Source organism: Fundulus heteroclitus, chromosome 1 (genome assembly GCF_011125445.2).
Source record: "Fundulus heteroclitus isolate FHET01 chromosome 1, MU-UCD_Fhet_4.1, whole genome shotgun sequence".
Lineage (NCBI taxonomy): Eukaryota > Metazoa > Chordata > Actinopteri > Cyprinodontiformes > Fundulidae > Fundulus > Fundulus heteroclitus.
The window spans coordinates 16,483,234-16,503,505 of record NC_046361.1 but is presented as its reverse complement, the minus strand read 5'-3'; the positions used below and the strand labels follow the sequence as shown (position 1 = coordinate 16,503,505).

The 20,272-nt window shown below is 37.9% G+C and overlaps 1 protein-coding gene across 3 annotated transcripts in view; it reads left to right on the top strand.

The window, feature by feature from the left end:
• The window catches only part of cntn3a.1 (contactin 3a, tandem duplicate 1), a 140,858-nt gene that overhangs the window by 11,416 nt on the left and 109,170 nt on the right, over nt 1–20,272 (top strand). For all 3 annotated transcript variants that reach the window (XM_036136407.1, XM_036136398.1, XM_036136416.1), the window contains exon 2: nt 2,469–2,613. In XM_036136407.1, the coding sequence (XP_035992300.1) occupies nt 2,559–2,613 (55 nt within the window). In that variant the 5' untranslated portion in view covers nt 2,469–2,558. The remainder of the gene's footprint in view (nt 1–2,468; nt 2,614–20,272) is intronic.

Below are 20,272 nucleotides of genomic sequence, written 5' to 3'. Positions count from 1 at the left end.
GTCTTATATTAAAACAAGTATATTTCTGACATTGTGAATTTGCAGCATTACTTGGATCATCTCGTGACCCCCCTGAGGTGTCTTGCGACCCCATTTCGCAACCCCTTTGGGAACCCCTGGTCTAGAGTCAGTAATCTTAACGTATGTGAACGTCTGAGTCTGCAGAAATTAATAAGAACGTCTCTCTCTAATTATTCTGAAATGAAAATAACATTGATAATCCTAACTGACCTAAAATATGAAAAACGTATACTAATTCAATCTCAGTCAGTGAGAAAAATCAACAGTAATGAGTTTTTACACCGTGTGAGTGAGAATATCTGGTCTCGACTGTGTATCACCTGCATTTGTCAAATGAGGGGCAGAATTATTTATTTTTTGCCATTACATTTAAATGCAGCACAGTTTGTACAATCTGGGGGGAGGGGGGGGGGAGGTGGTTGGAGAAACATTCAAGCCTGGACTGTCATTTCAGCCTGACTCATATCCCATTTCTCAAGTTCACAGTATTTCAGCAACATAAAAGAGGTTGGGACTTGAAAGGCAAAGTTTGAAAGCCTTCCCTATCATTAACTTTCATCTCATTCGGCAAACAAATGGGAGAATCTGCTTGCGATGAATGTGAGCCATCGGCCTTTTTACAAGCACTTAAGGCCACGGGGGTAATTAATTTGTATTGAATAGGAAGTCAAACACTGATGCTGACACTCCCAGACTCCTCCATCATCTTAGGGCTGAGCTTCTTTGGATCAAAAGGATTTCTTTTACTACCCCCCACCCGCCTCTCCAGCCCTGCAGTCTGATGTCTTGTCTCAGGGCTTGCTGAATAATAGAGATCAAGGGATTGCTGTCAGAGGCCAGCATATAAGTGTCACGGCAGTTCACATAATCTGGCAGAGTTCACTTGTTTTGCATCAAGAGTAGATAAATTAATATTGGATGACCAGACGGTAAAACATTTACATGGCTGACAAAACAATTACTTTAACAGATTCTGAAGATGCTTTTTATGTGTGTGTAACAAATTGCAGAGACAGCTCAATCTGCAAACCAACGTGACACTCACACATCTACAGTATAACAAGAAATACGTTTGACTTAATTATTTTGCATATAGAAAGCATGCATCAATAAAAAACATGTTTAAAGTAAAAAAAAAAAGCAGCTTTGCTGAATTTCTAGACTCCTATGTTGGTTTTTTTCTCTTAAATGCATTTTGCAAAGTAATTTATTCAGCGCATTTCACAATGATTCCCTCAAAGGCGGAGAACTCCAAAAATATCCAGAAGCAGAAAAGGGGGATTTGAAGTCTTTCTGTTTTATTATTAAAAGCCAACAGTTACTCATGACATTTGCATCCTAATAACTGCAAGATAAGTTAGAACTAAGTTGGCACTCTAAACCTAATCTCCATAATGAGATTTATAGGCAAAAAAAAAAAAAGTGCTGCCTTTAATGCTACATGCAGGAAAGAGGGGTAGTGCGGGAAAACGTGTCAGGGGAGGCTGTTGATATACTCACATAAGCATCAGTATGCTCTGTCATGCCTTTCAGTGCTGCAAAGATAGGAGGCGGGCAGATAACTGAGAAACTATGAGGGTATAATCTTTCAGTTGTCCCCGTTTCTTTTTTCTTTTTTTTCTTTTTGACCCTCGCCTCTTGATGGACTACACTTTGCGTTCCTATTAATTTCTCCCTCTCGTTCATTTCACCCTGCTGATGGTGTGTAGTCAGAGGAAGCTGCACCATCAGTCAGGTAAATGTACCAAGGAGAGCCAGTTTGAACAAAGGCAATACCTAATTTCCTCCCATCACGAGTTCTTTCTCTACAACTAGCCTTCCTTAAGCAAACATTTATCTGCCGCATTACCGCGGAGGGGATCTCGGCTATCAACATGTTGTGGTATTGGAAGTATTTAGACGAATAACTATATCGTTGCTTAGCAGTTAGCGGGGTATGAGTGACTCTTATAAGGATTTCACAACAGTTTCTTTTTTTTTTGGAGGGGGGGACTTAAAGACTTTACAGCAAATTCCTTGAGAGAGAAGGATAAAAAAATACAAGTCACCACAGTGAGACTAGAAAATGACTAGAGACTGGAATGTGCAGAAATATATAAACCGGCTAAGGCAAATTCAAGGAGCCTGCACAGTGCTTTATAACATGCTCGGATTGTGTCTGACAACCGGGCTGACTTTTGTTTTGTCTCAGCAGGTTTGAGCAAAAGAAGGCTATCCGTTTATGCTTCTCTGGAAGGCACAATATCTGTTCTGCAGTATAAAGCTTACTTAAGCAAACTTCACAGCAAGCGCTATTAAAATTTCACCTACATATCTCTGTAATACAGAATATTGAAAGTTTTCAGAACCTCTCTTATCTTAAGCACTTCATGTTATTGTCCTTGTTGATGAGGCTGGTGCTTGTGACTCACTAATACTTCCCTTCTCCTTTTCTTTTTATCTGACAGATGAACAGTGAACATTACTGGAAAGGACAAAGCCAGAATTCTATGCTTCTGTGATTGGATCTGAGCTTGTTCTGACCCGAGACCATTAAAATGGAGTTGCCATGGAAACTTATAGTGCTGCTTTCATTGGTGGAGTGTCTGACAGGTAAGTCTCCCAAACATGAAATTTGCCCAGTTTCTTTTTTTTTTTTTTTTTTTCGTGGACGCTTGCAGTGCCTTGCGAAAGTGTTGAACTTTTTTACATCTTGTCACATTACAAATGCTTTGCTGCACGTTTAAAAATACAAAATTGAAAAAAAAAAAACATTGTGCCACACGATTCACATGTATTCAGCCCCTGCGGGTCAGTACTTTGTAGAAACTACCTTTCTATGTTAAAACAGCTGCAAATCCTTTGGAGTAAGCCTTTAACAGCTTTACAGATTAAAAAGAAGACATTTGATTTGATTATTACATGTAAAATTGCTCAAATATAGTCAGATGGGATGGATAGCTTCTGTGGACATCAATTTTTAAGTTTTGGCATAGATTGTTAGTTGGATTTCTGTCTGGATTTTAACTAGACTGTTTTGAGCGAGTTCAGCTCCAGGTGGTTTCAGGAACTTTAGAAGTTTCACAGACGGGTCAGCTGAGGTGTGGACATTTGAGTTCACGGAGGAGGAGGGGGAAGAGATCACACCCCTGAGAGACGCCAATACTGATGGTTCTTTTGTTGGAGAAGATGCTTCCCAGTCTCTCCTGCTGCTGCCAGTCAATCAGGAAGCTGGTGATCCACTGACAGGTGGAGGCCGGCACTGTGAGCTGGGTGAGCGTCTGGTGGACGATGTCTGGGTTTCATGGTGTACAGGTACAGGATTCTTGTTTTATTGAATTTACAAATAGGAGTAAGAATGCAATCTGGCCTTGAAAATAGAAGTATGGGAATAACACCATGATCAGTTAAAAGTGCAGCAGAGATATCAGACCTACTACTATAATTTAACAAGGAAGTAGAAATGCATCAGCAATCTATTCCATAACATAGACCGTTCCCGGATGCATTGAACTAGGAAAATTGTGAAGTCCCAGAATTTTTTTACCCTCTAATAATCTATCAAATCTGCACTATTCATCAAATGAAAATCAGGTCATCATATTTATGACATTTGACCCTGTGTGGCTTTTTGTCCACTACATAAAAATCACCCCCAACTATAACCTTATCAGTTAAATAACACATTCTATCTGTAATACATTTTCATAATTCAGAAATCAATGTTCTCTTTTTGTCTCTTTTATTGTAGATTATAAACAGACTCTAAGATCCTGTCTTTATCATTAATTGTCGTTATAAATGCAATCACCCCACTGCTCTTTTAAGATACTGTGTATTAAAGTTTCTAGAGAACAAAATAAAAATCCTCCGGAGTAAAAAGTGAAATGATACAGTTAAAATGGACTGATTTAATGTTATTAAATAAAAGTACATTTATAATATTTCACGCTTCTAATGATAAAATGGAATAATTGTATGCTTAGCTTAACAGAAATTGTGATTCAGTGAAATACAATATTCAGGAGTATCATGTTTAGTAAAATCAGGACTGTTTTATGCTTTGCCTGATGAAAAGCAGATGACCACTGAAAGTTGTGGGATGATTTTCACTGTCGTGAATTATTGGCTTTTCAACACATCTCCAACCTGTAACAGGAACGTGACTCCATTAGCAATGGCACCAACATGTCTTCATTGTAGCTCTGGTCGTTTGTTTACGACTGCTGTCCCGTTGGATGATGAACCTTCACAATGATCTTAAGTGGGGGGTTTTTCAGCCTCTAACAGATTTTCATTCAGAACTGCTTTGTTTTTAGCTATATTTATTCTCTTGTTAATTTTAACCAGTTTTTCTTTCATGGGTGAAAAAACATCCACTGCCATGTTTCACCCTGGGCATGGTTAGTTCGGGATGATGTGCAGAGTTAGTTTTTTTCTCCATTTTGCATGTAGGGATGAGCACCAGAACACCTTCTTCCTGATGTTTTCTGTGTCTCCTTTATGGCTTATGTAAACAGCAAAGATAATTTCTAATGGCTTTTTCACCTAACAATGGCTTTCTCTTTGCAATTCTTCTATAAAGACCAAATTCTACTACCTGAGCTGAGGATCTCTGCTGCTCATGCAGAGGCTGCTTCCTTTATTTGACTCTGCTTGATCAGCCAGTCAGCTTAGGTGGAAAGCCATATCCTGGTGGGTTTGCAGCCCCTCCCATTTTTGGAAGATGGATTGAACAGAGGTCAATGAAACGTTCAGAGGTCCATGAAACTTTCAAATGTTGAAATTATTGTTTTAGAAATCTAATCCTGCATTAAACTTTGCCACAATTTAATCCTTGACCTGTTTGCTGCGTTCCTTGGTCTTCATGATGCAATTTGCTCAGCAATGATTCTTACAAACAGAGAATCTCACAAACACATGGATGTAAGCCAATATTAAATTATGCACAGGTGGGCTCTGATTTGTAATAAGTTGATTTCTGAATGCAATCTATTGCACTGGATATTATTAAATGGTATCAGAGCAAACGACACCACTCTCATCGGACTTATCTCTGATGGTCACGAGTCCGCCTACAGGTGGGAGGCTGAGCATCTGGCGATCTGGTGCAGGGAGAACAACCTGGAGCTCAACGCTCTAAAAACAGTGGAGATGGTTGTGGACTTCAGGAAGAACTCAGCCCCAGCTACCCCCATCACCCTCTGTGACTCCACCATCGACACTGTGGAGTCTTTCCGCTTCCTGGGAACTATCCTCTCCCAGGACCTAAAGTGGGAGCTGAACATCAACTCCCTCACCAAGAAAGCCCAGCAGAGGATGTACTTCCTGTGGCAGCTGAAGAAAATTCAACCTGCCAAGGACAATGATGGTGCAATTCTACTCCTCCATCAATGAGTCCATCCTCACCTCCTCCATCACCATCTGGTACGCTGGTGCCACTGCCAAGGACAAGGGCAGACTGCAACGTGTCATCCGGTCTGCAGAGAAGGTGATTGGCTGCAATCTTCCATCTCTCCAGGACCTGTACGCCTCCAGGACTCTGAGGCATCCTGTGGCTGATCCCTCGCACCCCAGTTACAGACTATTTCAGTCACTTCCCTCTGGCAGGAGGCTGCGGTCCATGAGGACCAAAACCTCACACCACAAGAACAGTTTTTTCCCATCTGCTACCGGCCTCCTTATCAACAAGGCCAAGAGCCCCCCGTGACACCGGACACTGCCTGTCTCCTTCCCTCTCCTGTTCAGGACTTACAAGCTACACCAATGTAGCATCTCCAGACCTTCTGTGTACATTAACACACAGTCTACTGTGTATATGTATATATATATATATATATATATATATATAAATATATATATATATATATATATATATATATATATATATATATATATATATATATATATATATATATATATATTGTCTGCACCATCAACACCAAGTCAAATTCCTTATAGGTGCAAACCTACTTGGCAATAAACTCGTTTCTGATTCTGATTCTGATTCAAAGGGCCAGAATACCAGTTCACACCACACTTTTCAGATTTTTAAAAAAATGCAAATAATGATGGGTAATGTAATTTTTTTCCACTTGACAGAAGTGCACTATTTTGTGTTCGTCTGACAGAAAAGAGCATATACTGAAACGTTTTATGACAAAGAGTGACCAAAGCTCACCTAAACCTTCAAAGATGTTGAGGAAGGTTGGAAGCCTTAAAGTGTGAGGCTTAAAGAACCATCTCTTCTCTAAAAAGGTCGGTTCTGCTGGAAAGCAAGTTACCAAGTTCCATATCTGAAAGACAGCCACAATATAGTAGCAACTGACTGTGGAGTCATTAATTCTAAGGAGGGCCTCAATTGTTTTCCTAATTGAGACGACACTGGTTGTGGTACAGGATTCTTGTCATTCTTGTCATCAGTCTGGCATTTAATGAGAGACCTAATTTCCCTCCCTTCAGAAGCTGTTCAGGGTCAAATATGAGTTATTCTGAAAACATCAGATCCCGAAGCTGGGAACAAGATGAATAAGAGCTTTACTGCATGAGCAAAGTGTCTTGAGAAAAGAGTAACCCTTTCATGTTGCCTCGCTCAAAATCCTCGGCCTCTCCTCATGGCTGGCACCAAAAAATGATTACTGTGCATACATGTGGGAGCTGGTGACTGTCACCATGCACGTCGGATTTGCATGCGTTCTGTCTTTTCCTCAAAGCGCACGAGCACATCAGCGCCTGAATCTGCGTACATGGCAGTTATCGCAACCTATCGCTGAATCCAAAGACATCGCTGGATGCCTGATTGGGCTTTCCTTTAGGAATTGCTGCTCGCTGGATTAGGATCTACACCACAATTCCAGATCAGCCACTTAATCCCACTTAATCATAATTTTAGGCACACAAATGCTGGCTGTTCTTCAAAGACACGCCTCAAACCTGACAGTTTTGATTTCAGGAGGGGAAAAAAACTGCTTCAATTAGGCTTTTCAGACCTGGTTTCTGTGTTAAGCCACAAAATCTAATCTTGCAATCATTAGTGGCACACATCAATGTCATGGTTATCAAGTCAGAGCAATTTAGTGCTTGACAGTGGAACAGGGGCTAAATTGTTTCTGCAACGCATTATGCTGCATAGTCCTTGTTTCTCTCTTGAGGCTGATGCTCAGCAGGAACACATAGTAACTGAGCATTAATATTCAGTGTGGGCTTCAATTACATGTGCTCTACTTACAAGCAAGTATGTCGCAATACAACCCAAGATGTCTGAAGCCTCTGTCTTCAGCGCAAGAAAAAGAGAATGAATGAAACATGTCAGCCTTCGGTGCTGTGAAGAGGAGGGCCATGGTGTCAGGGGTTTTACTTGGTTGTAGGTTATTTATCCATACGCTGAGGAGTTGTTCTTTTTCCCAGACTGTGGGCATCGGCTGTGTGGGAGGGTACTCTACCCGAGGTGAAGCCATTCCCAAAGTGAGTTCATGTAAAGTTAACCACCTCTTCGAGGGTATGAACAGCCTGAGGCAGGGGCGTGTACGATGTGTGTGAATGAGTGAGTAGAGCGAGACGGCACCGGTGAAGGGAAGGATACCGTGTGTAGCCAAAGATACTGTACTGCTAGCCTTACGTACAGCCGTTGTCTTGCAGCCCTAAATGAACCGGCTGGGTTTGGAAAAAAAATGACACTGATCTCCAAATGTGTACGGTAGAGAAACAATCCGTGATAAATTTTGTTTATTTCATGGCTCTTTGCAAAAGTATTCACAAATCTTGCACTACTGTGTATGATTTTATACAATAGAAAACACAAAGCTGTGCATAAGTGGAAGGACATTAACATGTGGTTATAAAAATACTTCAAATCTACAAAGATTGCCATTAATTTTTATTTTTTTAGAATTACAATTTGCTGCAATTACTTCTGTATGTCTTTAGGAGTATATCTATTATATTATTGACTATTCTCTGTAAAATAGCTCGAGTTCAGTCAGACTGAACCATCAGTTTTCAACTCCACACATGGATTCTAAATTGGATTAAGGCCTTGAGTTTTATAAAATTTCAGACTGCACAACAAAAGTTGTCCGGTCAATAGATTATGCATCTGAATTGTTAATCTCTGCAGCTCCTCCGTAATTACCATGGGACACTTCACAGCTCCTCTGGTTAAAGTCAGCCCAAATCATGGTAGCTTTCAGATTGTGATATACTCTTTCCATTTTCAGAACATAAAATATTTGATATTTACTATGTAACTGTGTTTTACGGTTTTCCAAAACGTTATCCGTGACCTGTCGGGTGTGTTGGTTTGTGATGGTCCTCGATCACTAATGTTTTCCCACAAACCTCTGAGGCCTTCACAGAACAGCTGTTTTTAGGCCTGAGATCAAATAACATGCACATGGACTATATGTGCAGCAGATTTTATTCAGGGTCATCAGAGTAAAGAGGGTCCAATGCCAATTTTTGTATTAGGTTGATAGATGTGAGTCCAGGCGGTGTGAAGACTTTTACAAGTCCCTGTAAACAATGCTTCAAGTTTTGATTTTCATTTGAATAATAATATGATTTTTTGAGATTTTAGATGTGTATCATACAGCAATATGAGCATACTCAAAAACTAAATCCATGAAGGAAATGCAACACGGTTCGTTTTCATCTTAAACTTTAATTTGATGTGAAACCATGATTAAAAGACTATTTTCTAAAGGCTTAGTGAACTTACAAGCAGTTACCTAAAAATAATTGGAAGAACTCACGGAAGAGTACAATTTAGCTGCCAGAAGTGAAATAAAACAGACATAATACCCGGGATTGGTGCTGAGGCTCTTAACAGCAATCAAAAGTTTTCTCCTCTTTAAATGAATAGCATTGGGGAAATCTTCACATTTTCTTAAGTGGGTGTAATGCATTTTTACACTGTTTTGATGTGTGATTTTACATAACAAACCATAAAAGCTGAGAAGTTGGGTGATAGTATTAGAAGTATGGCTTTATGAAGTTATTCATCTTAGTTGGTCAGTCAGATAAAGCAATAAATTGTTTTGAGAGATTATTAAAGCTTCCACGATCGTGAATTACACTAACACATTAGGACTGAAAATTTATAATGCGTGGTTTGTTTTTCATTATATCATGATTTAGCAAATTTATAATGTCTTTCAGTAGGATGAAAAACTAAAGTCTGCTTAAATGAAGTAGTTTTTAATCACCTCAGTCACAAATATCATTTAGAGATAATTGGTACGTTTAGGTAAGAATAACTACAGCCAAGTTGAATGGTTTTAAAACATGCATGTACTATGCTCTATTAACATAATGTGGTGATAATATTGGGCAGTATATGGCTTTTTATACGGTTCATGTTAAAGCACATTTTGCATTTCTCTTGCATAACTTGTCATCGCGGGACAACACGGGAGGTGGAATCAGTGTTGACATGTCTACATATAATAGGCGACTTTGGCCTTTTTTTTCTAAAGTTGCTTGTACATTTCATGTGTTGCAGGTTGCTTTTTTTTGTTTTAAACTTGAAGTTGTTTATTTGGGCTTGGCTTTTTTCCAACACAACCTCATTTTCTGGCTATTGCGCCGTGCAACAATAGTTATTCATGGACCTCAATGCTCTTTGCCCTGCTTCTCTTCCCTCCTCGCAGAGCCCAGGGCTATTGCCAGTGGCCATCTTTCAGAACATGCATCCCTGCGTTAATTGTCTTCCTGCATGTTGCAAAAATAAATAAAACCAATAGGAGAGTAGTTAAGTCAAGGTATATTAATCAATTTTAACAACAGATGAAAGCTCAGAAAATCTGCATGAGCTAATGACTGGAGTTCTCTTAGAAAATGAGCACGTCGACTTCTGAAACACAGCGGTTGCTGGGTGATTGGTGCGTTTAATGCAATGGGACGTTTTAGACAACTCGTCCACAGATGTTAAAAACATCACATGCAATGGAACAAGATGAACTATAAATGACACCAACCACCGCAGACAATGATAATAGACATAATATTTTTCCTTCTGTCTGGCCAAAGCCTTGGTATAAAGTTTTCTGCTCAATCAATACATGTAGTCTATAGTAAAATGTTAAAATGAATTGTTAGGATACGGATTTTGTTTTTAAAAAAATGTATGACTATCCAATGTATTCCTTTTTTGTAAAATGTGCAATGACAACAATTTTATGAAACAATTGCTCCATATTTACAAACTAGGTTCTATATATCAATTGTAACAAATTGAGGATTGCCAAAATCAGCCTTTTTATGTAAGCCTTTTTTGTTGTCGGGGGTGAGGTTGTCCAAGAAAGAGTATGTTGCTGTACTCTTTTGAAATTGTTGAGAATTGTGAACAACCCATTACTGTTATCTGCTGAAGGTTTTGCTCTCTCTCACTCTCTTTACCTTCTGTCTCTGCTTCTCCTGACTTTGATTTAAACAGCTTGCTGATACTATAAAGAGCGAACTTTGGGTCTTCTTTAATCAGCAACAGAATCTTATACAAAGATTGTTATTGTCAGTGCAATCCTGTAGTGTTTACTGATCAAAAACAGATTGGATTTTCAAGATGAATATTATAACGGCACAAAGAGAAACAGCAGAAAATGTTTAAATAATTATGTTCAGGAACAACAAATATCATAATATGTAAATCAGCATATGTGTTGAAACAAAAATAAAAACCTATTTAATTTATTGCAATAATGATGACTGATTATATACCTTTTTTGAAACACATTCAAACCTGAATAAGTTTTAAACACACTCAAAAAATGTTTGTTTTCCTATTTAAGAACAGTCCTGAAGAATCTTTAAACAAGACATATGTCACTCTTCATGGTTCGGAGCTGTAAACAAATACCTGAGAAAGTTGATTGTTCTTTGTAGTTTAAATTGCTTAAATGCCCTTCATACACTCTACTATAGAGTAGTAGTACGCCTTTATCGTATTGTTTTTATCATATTCACGAAAAATGTATTACCATGATAAGAATTTGAGTTTATCTTGAAAATTATAAATTCCAATTAGGGGTGTCTGAAAACCCCCAAAACTGCCAGTAATGTCAGGATTGTTAATTTTGCTATTCTCTCCACTGTTGGAATCCTGAGATCATCAATAGATATCAATAATTTCAAAAACGTGATTGCATGCTGTTACAGTGTGCAATTTAGTGAAAAACCATACTTCTTTAAGTATTAATGTCCTCCCTTTAAAGTATTTTGAATTTTGTTTTATTTTGTCATATATTACATTATTAATTATGCTTTTTGAACAGTAATTCGTGTTTGAAAAAAGATTGCAAGAAGCTGTAAACAGTCTTTTATCATAACTTTTATTGTTATCACAATATTAACACAATATATCGTGATAAAATTTAAAGTCAATATTGCCCACCCCTACTATGGAGCTTTGAGATTTATCAGAAACTTTAAAGTCAGACTCATTGCCATATGTTGTATTCAATCTATTGACATAAAATCATTTGCAAAGCGATGCTGGGCATTCCACCTTCATAACTGATATCCTGATTCAGATTTTATTTATTGCTCCATGGCAAAAAATTGCAAAACAGTCACTTTCTGTCATACATTTCCCATGAGCAAAAGGGAGCAGAAAGAAGATAAAATCTTATTGCAACTTCCAAACAAGGATTGGAAGTTACCAGATAACCTGTTGTTACTAACTGTGTCTAGTGTTTATATCGAGTCAGAACAAAAAACATAGAAAATGTGTTTTTTCTCTCACTCAGAGCCAGCTTCAGAATCTACTGAATCTGAAGTAACTCATCTCTGAGTTCATTTAAATGTTTTCTAAACACTACTAATGTTCAAATCGCTGGATGTAAATGTTGATGGGTGATTTTACTTATGACTGGACCGGACACATATCATTGTCGTCTTAAGGTCCATTCATACCCTACGTTTGGCCTACACGTCCGTATTTCTGTCCGTACGTTCTATCCGTACGTTCTATCCGTTGACTCCTTCATACCTCCGTCTGTTGAGGTGCGCAATAACCAATATTTCCTCTAGGTGGCAGTGCTGGGTGCCAATAATTCGCCATTGATCAAACATGGCGACGGTCCAAGACGTGATTTTGTTGTATTTGCTCCGTAAGTAAACTTTTTGTTTGTCTCTGTGCCCCGGACACGACACATCATATATGTGTGGTAGTTGCGGACAAGCTCCACAAGTCGTTCCTCGACTCCCGCCATTGTTTAAAGCCCAGAATTATAACCTTCTTCGTGATTTTGTTGACTTTTTGTACTACAAACTCAATAGCGCCCACACCTTTTCCGGTAATATTGCTCCGTATTGATCCGTTTCGTCCATAATCGTAAGCTCCCAATTTTCGTGTCCAAATACGGACGAAATCGACGGTTAGAACGTATGAAACACTCCACACGTATCTGTATCCATCTTTTACGTGAGGTATGAATGGGCCTTTGGTTGTAGTGTTTATACTTATAGTTAGCTTCTATGGTCTGTTTGAATTTTCATGTGTCTGCTGTATTTTATTGTTGTTTTCCACATCTGTCAAGTTGGGAAAGGATTCCCTTGTAGATTAGATTTTAAATCTCAAAGCTCCTTTGTGGGTCAATAACTTTTAAATAAATATTATGTGAACCTTATTTCCTGAGATTTTTTAAAGGGCTTTTCAGTGGCATACTTTGATTTCAATAAAAGAAAAAATCGTTACCCTGCCTCTGCCTTTTTCTCTACAAATATTTTTCTTGCCACCAGACAGTTGTACTGTTTTGCACCAACATACACCAAAATCATACCAGACAGCATTCAAAACCTGGTCTGTCATCTCAAAGCACATAGAACGTATTGAACTGTTTACCCAGGGCTCATGGCAGGCAGGTGCCCTCAAAAAAATACTGGAATAAAAACAGCTTTTTATGTGTATGTTGATTTTTATAAATTCCTAATTAATTAAATTAACACGATTAAATCCATCTGGGCTAGAATAAATAGCTGAGAGGGTAAATTCTGAATAAACAACAATAATGGATGTCCTCTGAGGCCCACATCCCCCTGCACCTGGTTGAGTTTGATATAAAGTGATCCAAAAGGCAGTGTAGCTGGATGCAGGAGAAAGTCACGTATATCCCCCTAGAAGGGAAAATCTGGCTTTCAGAAGAGATTGTTAATTTCTTTGACAAGAGACATAAGCAAAACGTCTGAACCAACACACACAGTTTGAGCTAATATCAGCAGCTGTTGCATCAGAGAAAGGGCAGCATGTTCCTGCTTTGTTCCTCAGCATCAGAGTAATTTCCGCCAATCGTTTGACACTGAGATGTTGTGGATCCAGCAATAAAAACAGCTCAACTTTATAGATGTTTCAGCCCTTTCCCAATGATCCATCATGACACATACTAGCAGTGGATACTGTGTAATATCAAGATTGGAAAACAGTCACCAGGCTATCTAAAAAAACTGAATACAAGAGACATAGAAATAACGTGATGTTAATCCAAATATAGACGCTGTCATTTTACAGGGCTGAAAGGGTCAAAAGAAACAAAGGAGGGGAATTTACGTTACAGCCAGAAAGACTGATGAATAATACAGACTCTGTGACCTACTGTTGGGCCATTTGAGTCAGAGTCAATACCTTTTAGATACTACTTGATATTTAAAAACGGATATCGTGTAATCATTACCCTAATTAATTAATTCAATGCTTGCACCGGAAAAAAAATATCAGGAAAAAACATATCCAGTCTTCATGGGATTATAAAACAGAGCTGAAAAGGAAGATCAGAGGTATAATACAACACATGACACATGAGGATTTGCATACCTAACGGCTTATTCCATAGCAAAAATATATTAATAATTTTAGCATCAGTGTAACAGTGTAATCAATCGTGCAACATATCAATGTTAGCAATATATAACAACATACAAGGATAGACGAACAGCCTCGTCATTTTGTTCTGTTAAGAGACACCTAGCAATAAATAAGAAAAAAATTATTTAAAGATTATGAAACACGAAGAGCCATCAATGGGCATTTACCGGAAAGGAAACTCTTACAGGGTTTTTTTTTTTCTTCCACCATTGTTTTAAAAGGAAATGTGTTTGAACACATTTCAGCAATAGCTAAAGTTATTTTTGTGCACATGCAAATTAAGATGATTGAAGCCTGGCCTATTGACAGTTATTTAGCAGAAAATTAGGGACTTTTTTCAATATAGAGGATAATATTAGATCATATCTTATATGGGGAACAGAATGCATGAGAGATAGTTGATCAAGTAAACATGGGGGCCCACCAAGATGGTTCATGCATAAGGCCCAGAATTTCCTGCTACACTCTTGGGTCCAGTGTAGGAAAACACTGCTGTTCACAAAGAGGAGAATCAGAGCAAGCCAAGTCTGTCATATTCTAATTAAAAAAACAATGTTATTTCTGTGTCCCATGTTGGCTCCGTTAATAAGGATGCATAAGAAATGGTGGTAAATTTAAAACCAGAGCAACTTACTGCCAGGAGTGAGGTTGGCAGTTCAAATCCTTCTTTCCCTGCTCTGCAACAGATGTGCGTGAACAGCTGACGCGCTGTGACACACTTTGTATTTTCACGTGTGCTATTCTGTAATCACTGCAAACAGTAATCACAGCGAACCACTTAATCGATTAAAACAGCGACACTGGTTTATTTTCAGGCATAATTTTCTGCAATATTTACTGATGAATGTTTCTGGGAACAAACTAAAGATAAGTATGTTTATCATTGGGAAAGCAGTAAAAAAAAGAGAGCGCTCAAGTTTTGCTTTATCTCAGTGGGAGAACACCAAACTTCAACCTGCACTTATTACAAGGCCATGACTCTTAAGTAAAATAACATCAGGTGTGTTGAACTTATACTAAAAAACATATTGTTTGAGACCAGTTCATTTGTGAAATATATAATTTATATATATATACACATTTAAAAAAATGTTTTTTTGTTTGTTTCTGCATTCTGATTAATTAATAAAATGTCTTATTTTAGACATTTTATATGTTTTAACATGATTTAAGTGGAGCTTAAAATGCACTTTCATTGTATATTAAATAAATGTAAAACGTAAAATGTACAGTTTATTTTCTTATTTGAATTTTATAAATATCTCATCCATATTTTTGTACTTTGGCCGTAGTGGAACTAGATGGTAAATTGTATTTGCACAAGCAAATGTGTTCTATGGTTTTTAAAGACATTCAATAGCGAGAACTATAAAAATTGCTTTAATTTGCTGTTTCTATAAAGGGAGGTGGGCCGAATCAATTCAGCTTACCCAGTGGTCATTGCACTGTGTACTCCCGATGCAAAAAGGTGTTATTGCAATTCAGAAACAATAGCTTTGACTAGCAATAACAGCAGAACATGATTGGATATTGGCTATAAGTGTCTCACATTTATCTTCCTAAAGAATGTGAAGCTAAAAAGCAGGTCAAATTAATTTAGTATATAGTACTCTGTCCGACACCCTAGCTGATACAATTATATAGTTTTTTTTTTTTATCTATTTGGCTCATTTTTTTCTGTGTTTATATGTATTTGTATTTGTCACACTGTAATTACAAAAAACACAATCTTCTCCCTTAGTTTCTGTGCTGAAATATTTAATATTACTTTGCAAGACAAGTTGAACAAATGCATAAAGTGTTTGGATAAGTTGGAACCTTCTTTTCTTGAATCAACCAGGACCCTAGGTCTGCATCCACGTTAATGTTTGGTACTGCTGAATAAGAAACATTAAAGGTGTGTGTTATCGGTCTGGATAAAGCAGAAAGATGCTTTAAGAAGCAATATTGTCTTTTGTTATTTGATGTGTAACACCTTAAGATGAAACAAATTGATTCAGGGTCTCAAAAATGCCCAGTACCTCCCCCTCAGCTAACTCCTTGCGTGCCTGAGGTAAGCTGGAGGAAATCATCTGCTGTCAGCTGGTATTGAATTTGAAATCCGTATTTACTTCAAACTCTAAAACAGCTCCCTCTGCCTACTGCATGCTTCAATGCTGAGTCTTGTGTTGTCCGACGAGCCTTGGAACGCATGCACATATCACCATCTGGCAAAATGGAAAAGATAAAAGTAGAGTTAGCCATTTTTCTCTTCAAACATCCTCTCATAAAGACCTCCATTTCTGGCCTGTGGCCAACTAACGGTGGGGATTCCAGATCAGTGCAATTCAGTATCATTTAAAAAAAAACAATTATGCAAATTTCTAATTTGGTATCAACAGATTTTAATAATAATTGCTAATACCCTTAGCTTTACTAATGCCTTTTTCTTCACTTAAGTGTTGAATCCATGTTCTTCTTGTTGGTTTTGTAAAATATCATAAAAGGCAAAGAGGACATGATGACATGACAACTAAAGTAAATGCAATTTCTCACACAATTCCTCCCAAACAAAGACAGGATGCAGTCAGGAGAGCGATTACATAAAAAAAAGAAATGAACGTACAATAATTATTATTATTATTATTATTATTATTATTATTATTATTATTATTATTATTATTATTATTATTATTATTATTAATTATAATAATAATGATACTACTACCACTACTACTACTAATAATAATAAACCTTTATTGATTCAGGTAGTCTCACTGAGATGCAAGTTCTCATTTACAAGAGAGACCTGTAAAGAGAGAGAGTGAAAAACTCGAGGTAAGATGAAAGGACAAAAAAACAGCGGGGAACAAACCAGTAAGGCACAATGTAGATTAGGACTGCATGAATAAACACCCATGGTAAGGGATAAGTGATTAGAACATGATGAACTAACAAAGAACAGAGGAGACAAGGGAACAATAAAACAATACGTCAAAGACTTAAAGGACACAATCAAGAATCAGAAAATTACAATAAAATACAAAACCAAAAGTCCTACAGATGACCGTAAGGAATATAGTTGCTAGAGAAAAGATAATGAAAAATGAATGTAAATTAAGGCATGTGCAGTACAAGTGAAAAAAAAAGACCCTAATAGAAAACAGTAAGAAATGTGCTACGTGACAAGAAGGAGATAACATGAGTATAAGTATTTGTTTAATAGGTTTAGCAAAATAAATCATATTTCCATCATAATTAAAATTATTTGAAAAATCCCAAAAATGGAAATGTGAAGAGTTTTAGTTCAGTGTGTTGGTTTCTAATTAATTATCAGATAACCTTTTAGTTTTATGTAAACAAGTGGTATGCATATTAAGTTAGAAAATAAGTATAATATAAAAAGATAGAAGAACTGTATTAAAAATGTTTTAGGCTTCCTGCTGAGACTGGTGAATAATTGCTTACATTAGGAGCAGAGCTGCAGTTTTACAGCTTTGCTGTAAACAAAGGTTTACAAAGGTTTACAAATGGTGCGACTGTGGCTCAGTGAGTGGAGCAGTCGTCTTGCAATGTGGCAGTTCTCAAATGACGTCACATTTTTCCCGAGCCAGCCGGTTTCCCGGCTGGTCGGACAGGAAGAGTACAAATTACATTGGCAACAACCGCAATACTAATCATTTTGGAAGATGACAACGTCCCAGGAGCTTCATTTCAACCTGCTTCAATGGAGAAAACCAGCATAGAACAGCTGAAACGTTGGTTGATATGTAGAGGGCTCACAATGAGCGGAAAGAAAGCAGTATTGATAGAAAGGTAGAAGAGGCTATCCTCTCCTCTCACGACAGATTAAACGTGAGGAAAAAACCTGTTGAATCTGCGGATAATTCTAGCTGATACTAAGAAAAAAAATACATGTATTATTGCAGGCCTATGTTTTAATTTAGTATAGAGCTCATTGCAGAAAATAGACTTAAAAACAGTCAATCATCCCGCTGTAATAAGACACTCAGATCCCGTCACCTCTTCACACATACACACACGCGCACGTGTACACGCACACCCCTCTACAGAAACACACAAACAAGATCACTGTGAGAGAAACATCGACTTGATCCATGAAAAGACGCAGAAGACCAGCAAGAAAACCACCACAACCACTTCTAATCATCACAAATGCATTTATATAGCTGGTATTTACACACCGGGACATTTCCTGCTCGTAAAGTAGTTGTCGCGGGGTTCGGGGGGGGGGGGGGGGGGGGGGGAGTTGAGACCTGTTCTCTTGCTGCGTGGTGCGTTAACCAGAATAATGGGTTCTGTTGGAAAGAAGCGAAGCCCAAAAAACCGACTGCACGTTCAGAGACGAACCCAAGAAACCCGCAACCGCCGACTCACAAAACTTACAAGTCACTTTAGAGAAAAACAAGCCCAAAGTCATTGATAATAAGCGGACTAAGTGAAACACTAAAGCTCACAGGAACAGCCCTCATGGATTGTATGAAGTTTTAAAGCTGCTGAGAAAAAGCCAAATTAACGTATCCTACCTGCCCAGATGCTGCAGTCGCTGGTTTCAGTTCTGGATGTTCAAATGTTTGCTCATATCCACTGAGGCAATGTAGAAACCACATTTAGGTGTCTTTGGTCAGATTCCCCTGTAAAGTCCTCTTGGTTACAAGCTTGTATCCAACACTGACATTTCTCTGCAATCCTCCAGGGTTTTGGGAAATCAATGGAGAGGAAACAACTCCCTTCATATGATCATGATCACCATATCGCTAGTCAGTCCAGTAGATACCAACGCAGCAGCCGTGTTTTGTTGTTGCCATATTTGTTGAGGCGATATAAATTCAGTCCATTCCACTAATTGAAACAAAATACAAAATATTTATAGAGTTGACTTCTTAAATTGGCTTTAGCCTCTTCTGTGAACTATTAGTGCTGGTAACACGGCTAGCATGAAAAAATGGAGAATGTTGATCCTTAACTGTGAACATTTAAAAGGGCTGTTAAATTTTTTAAATAAAGTTCCAAAACAGACAGAAGTTGAAAGCGCCAAAGGACAAAACAGAACCTTGTTGTATTCTGTTCAGCCTTCCCGTTATCCGCTGAATGTTTAGCTTTCTCTCCCTCTCTTGAAGCCTGAGTGAACTTCTGACATGTCTCAACATGTCAAAGAAAGTAGATTCCTTGTATTTAGCTCCTTGCAGCTCTCTGTTCCCCAGACTTCATTATTAACAACTTACTGTTGCTGTAAATAACTCACTTTTACCTCCGTTACTCAATAACAGCGTCCACGGTGAAGAGTGTTGTCAGTGTAACCTTGTACCACTTGCACCAGGTGTTTTCACTGATAAAGTGAAAGAGATCAGATATTTGAGTTTTGGACCAACCAATCACTGTCAGTCACTGCCATGTCAAGCTGAAAATTGACAGATTCAGCTCACCAGCCCATTTCTCAATTCAGCTCCAATGAAATCTTAAGCAGAATAGCTACACTTGCACTTCTTTCCACCAGTGATGAGGGTTTTATGTTAAATTGAAATAATATCTCAGTTTAGAATGACACACAGTGATCCAGCTCATAATTGCCACAGGCTTTATCTTCCCTCTTAGGCTTTTATATAGCAGGTGTATTGACTGCATAGGAACTTTCTTCTGGTGATCTGTCATTTCTTATTGCAGCTTCAAGCTGTGATCGCTTTGTATGACAGACAATGATAATTAGGTGGTCTTTTTTTCTCATACATTTTAAAATGTGTCCTCGAGGAGAGAAATAATCCATGTCCAAGGTCCATTTTCAAACGTCACCACCATTTCAGAGAGTTATTCTGAGTCTCGAGTTGAAAGACAGACGTCCTACACCTCAGAGAGTTGTAAATTATATCTGCCTGTAATACAAATGACTTACTTTACCTGCTGAATATTTCTACTTCTGGGCTATTGCATAGATGCAAATACTCTCTAACTAATCCAAATGGATTCCCTCTTCAGAAAGGATTGTTTTTATTTGTTGACTACTCCTTAGGCAACTCTTGCACAGTGTCTGCTCTTGCATTTATTTAACCACAAACTGACCGTCAGGCACGCTGCTAAATTTAATTCCATTAAAAAGCAGGAATAAAAATAGTTGAAATCCTGCTCAGTGCTCTCTGGTATTCGTGCATCACCGGCAAAAATGGAGTTGTGTGCTTGTGGGTTATACATTTGAATTGTCTGTGGAAATATTTCCTACAGTAATAACAACAATATTATAAATCAATCTTTAAATGGAGTCAGAGCTCTATAGTTACAGCATCTGATGATTATCGCCTCAATGATTTGGTAGATCTTTAGAAATTGTAGCAACTGTCAGCTAATTTAAAAGATTTTCATTTCCTTAAACCAACCTTGTCTCATAACCAGTGATGTCAAATCCTCATGGACTCCATGCTACTT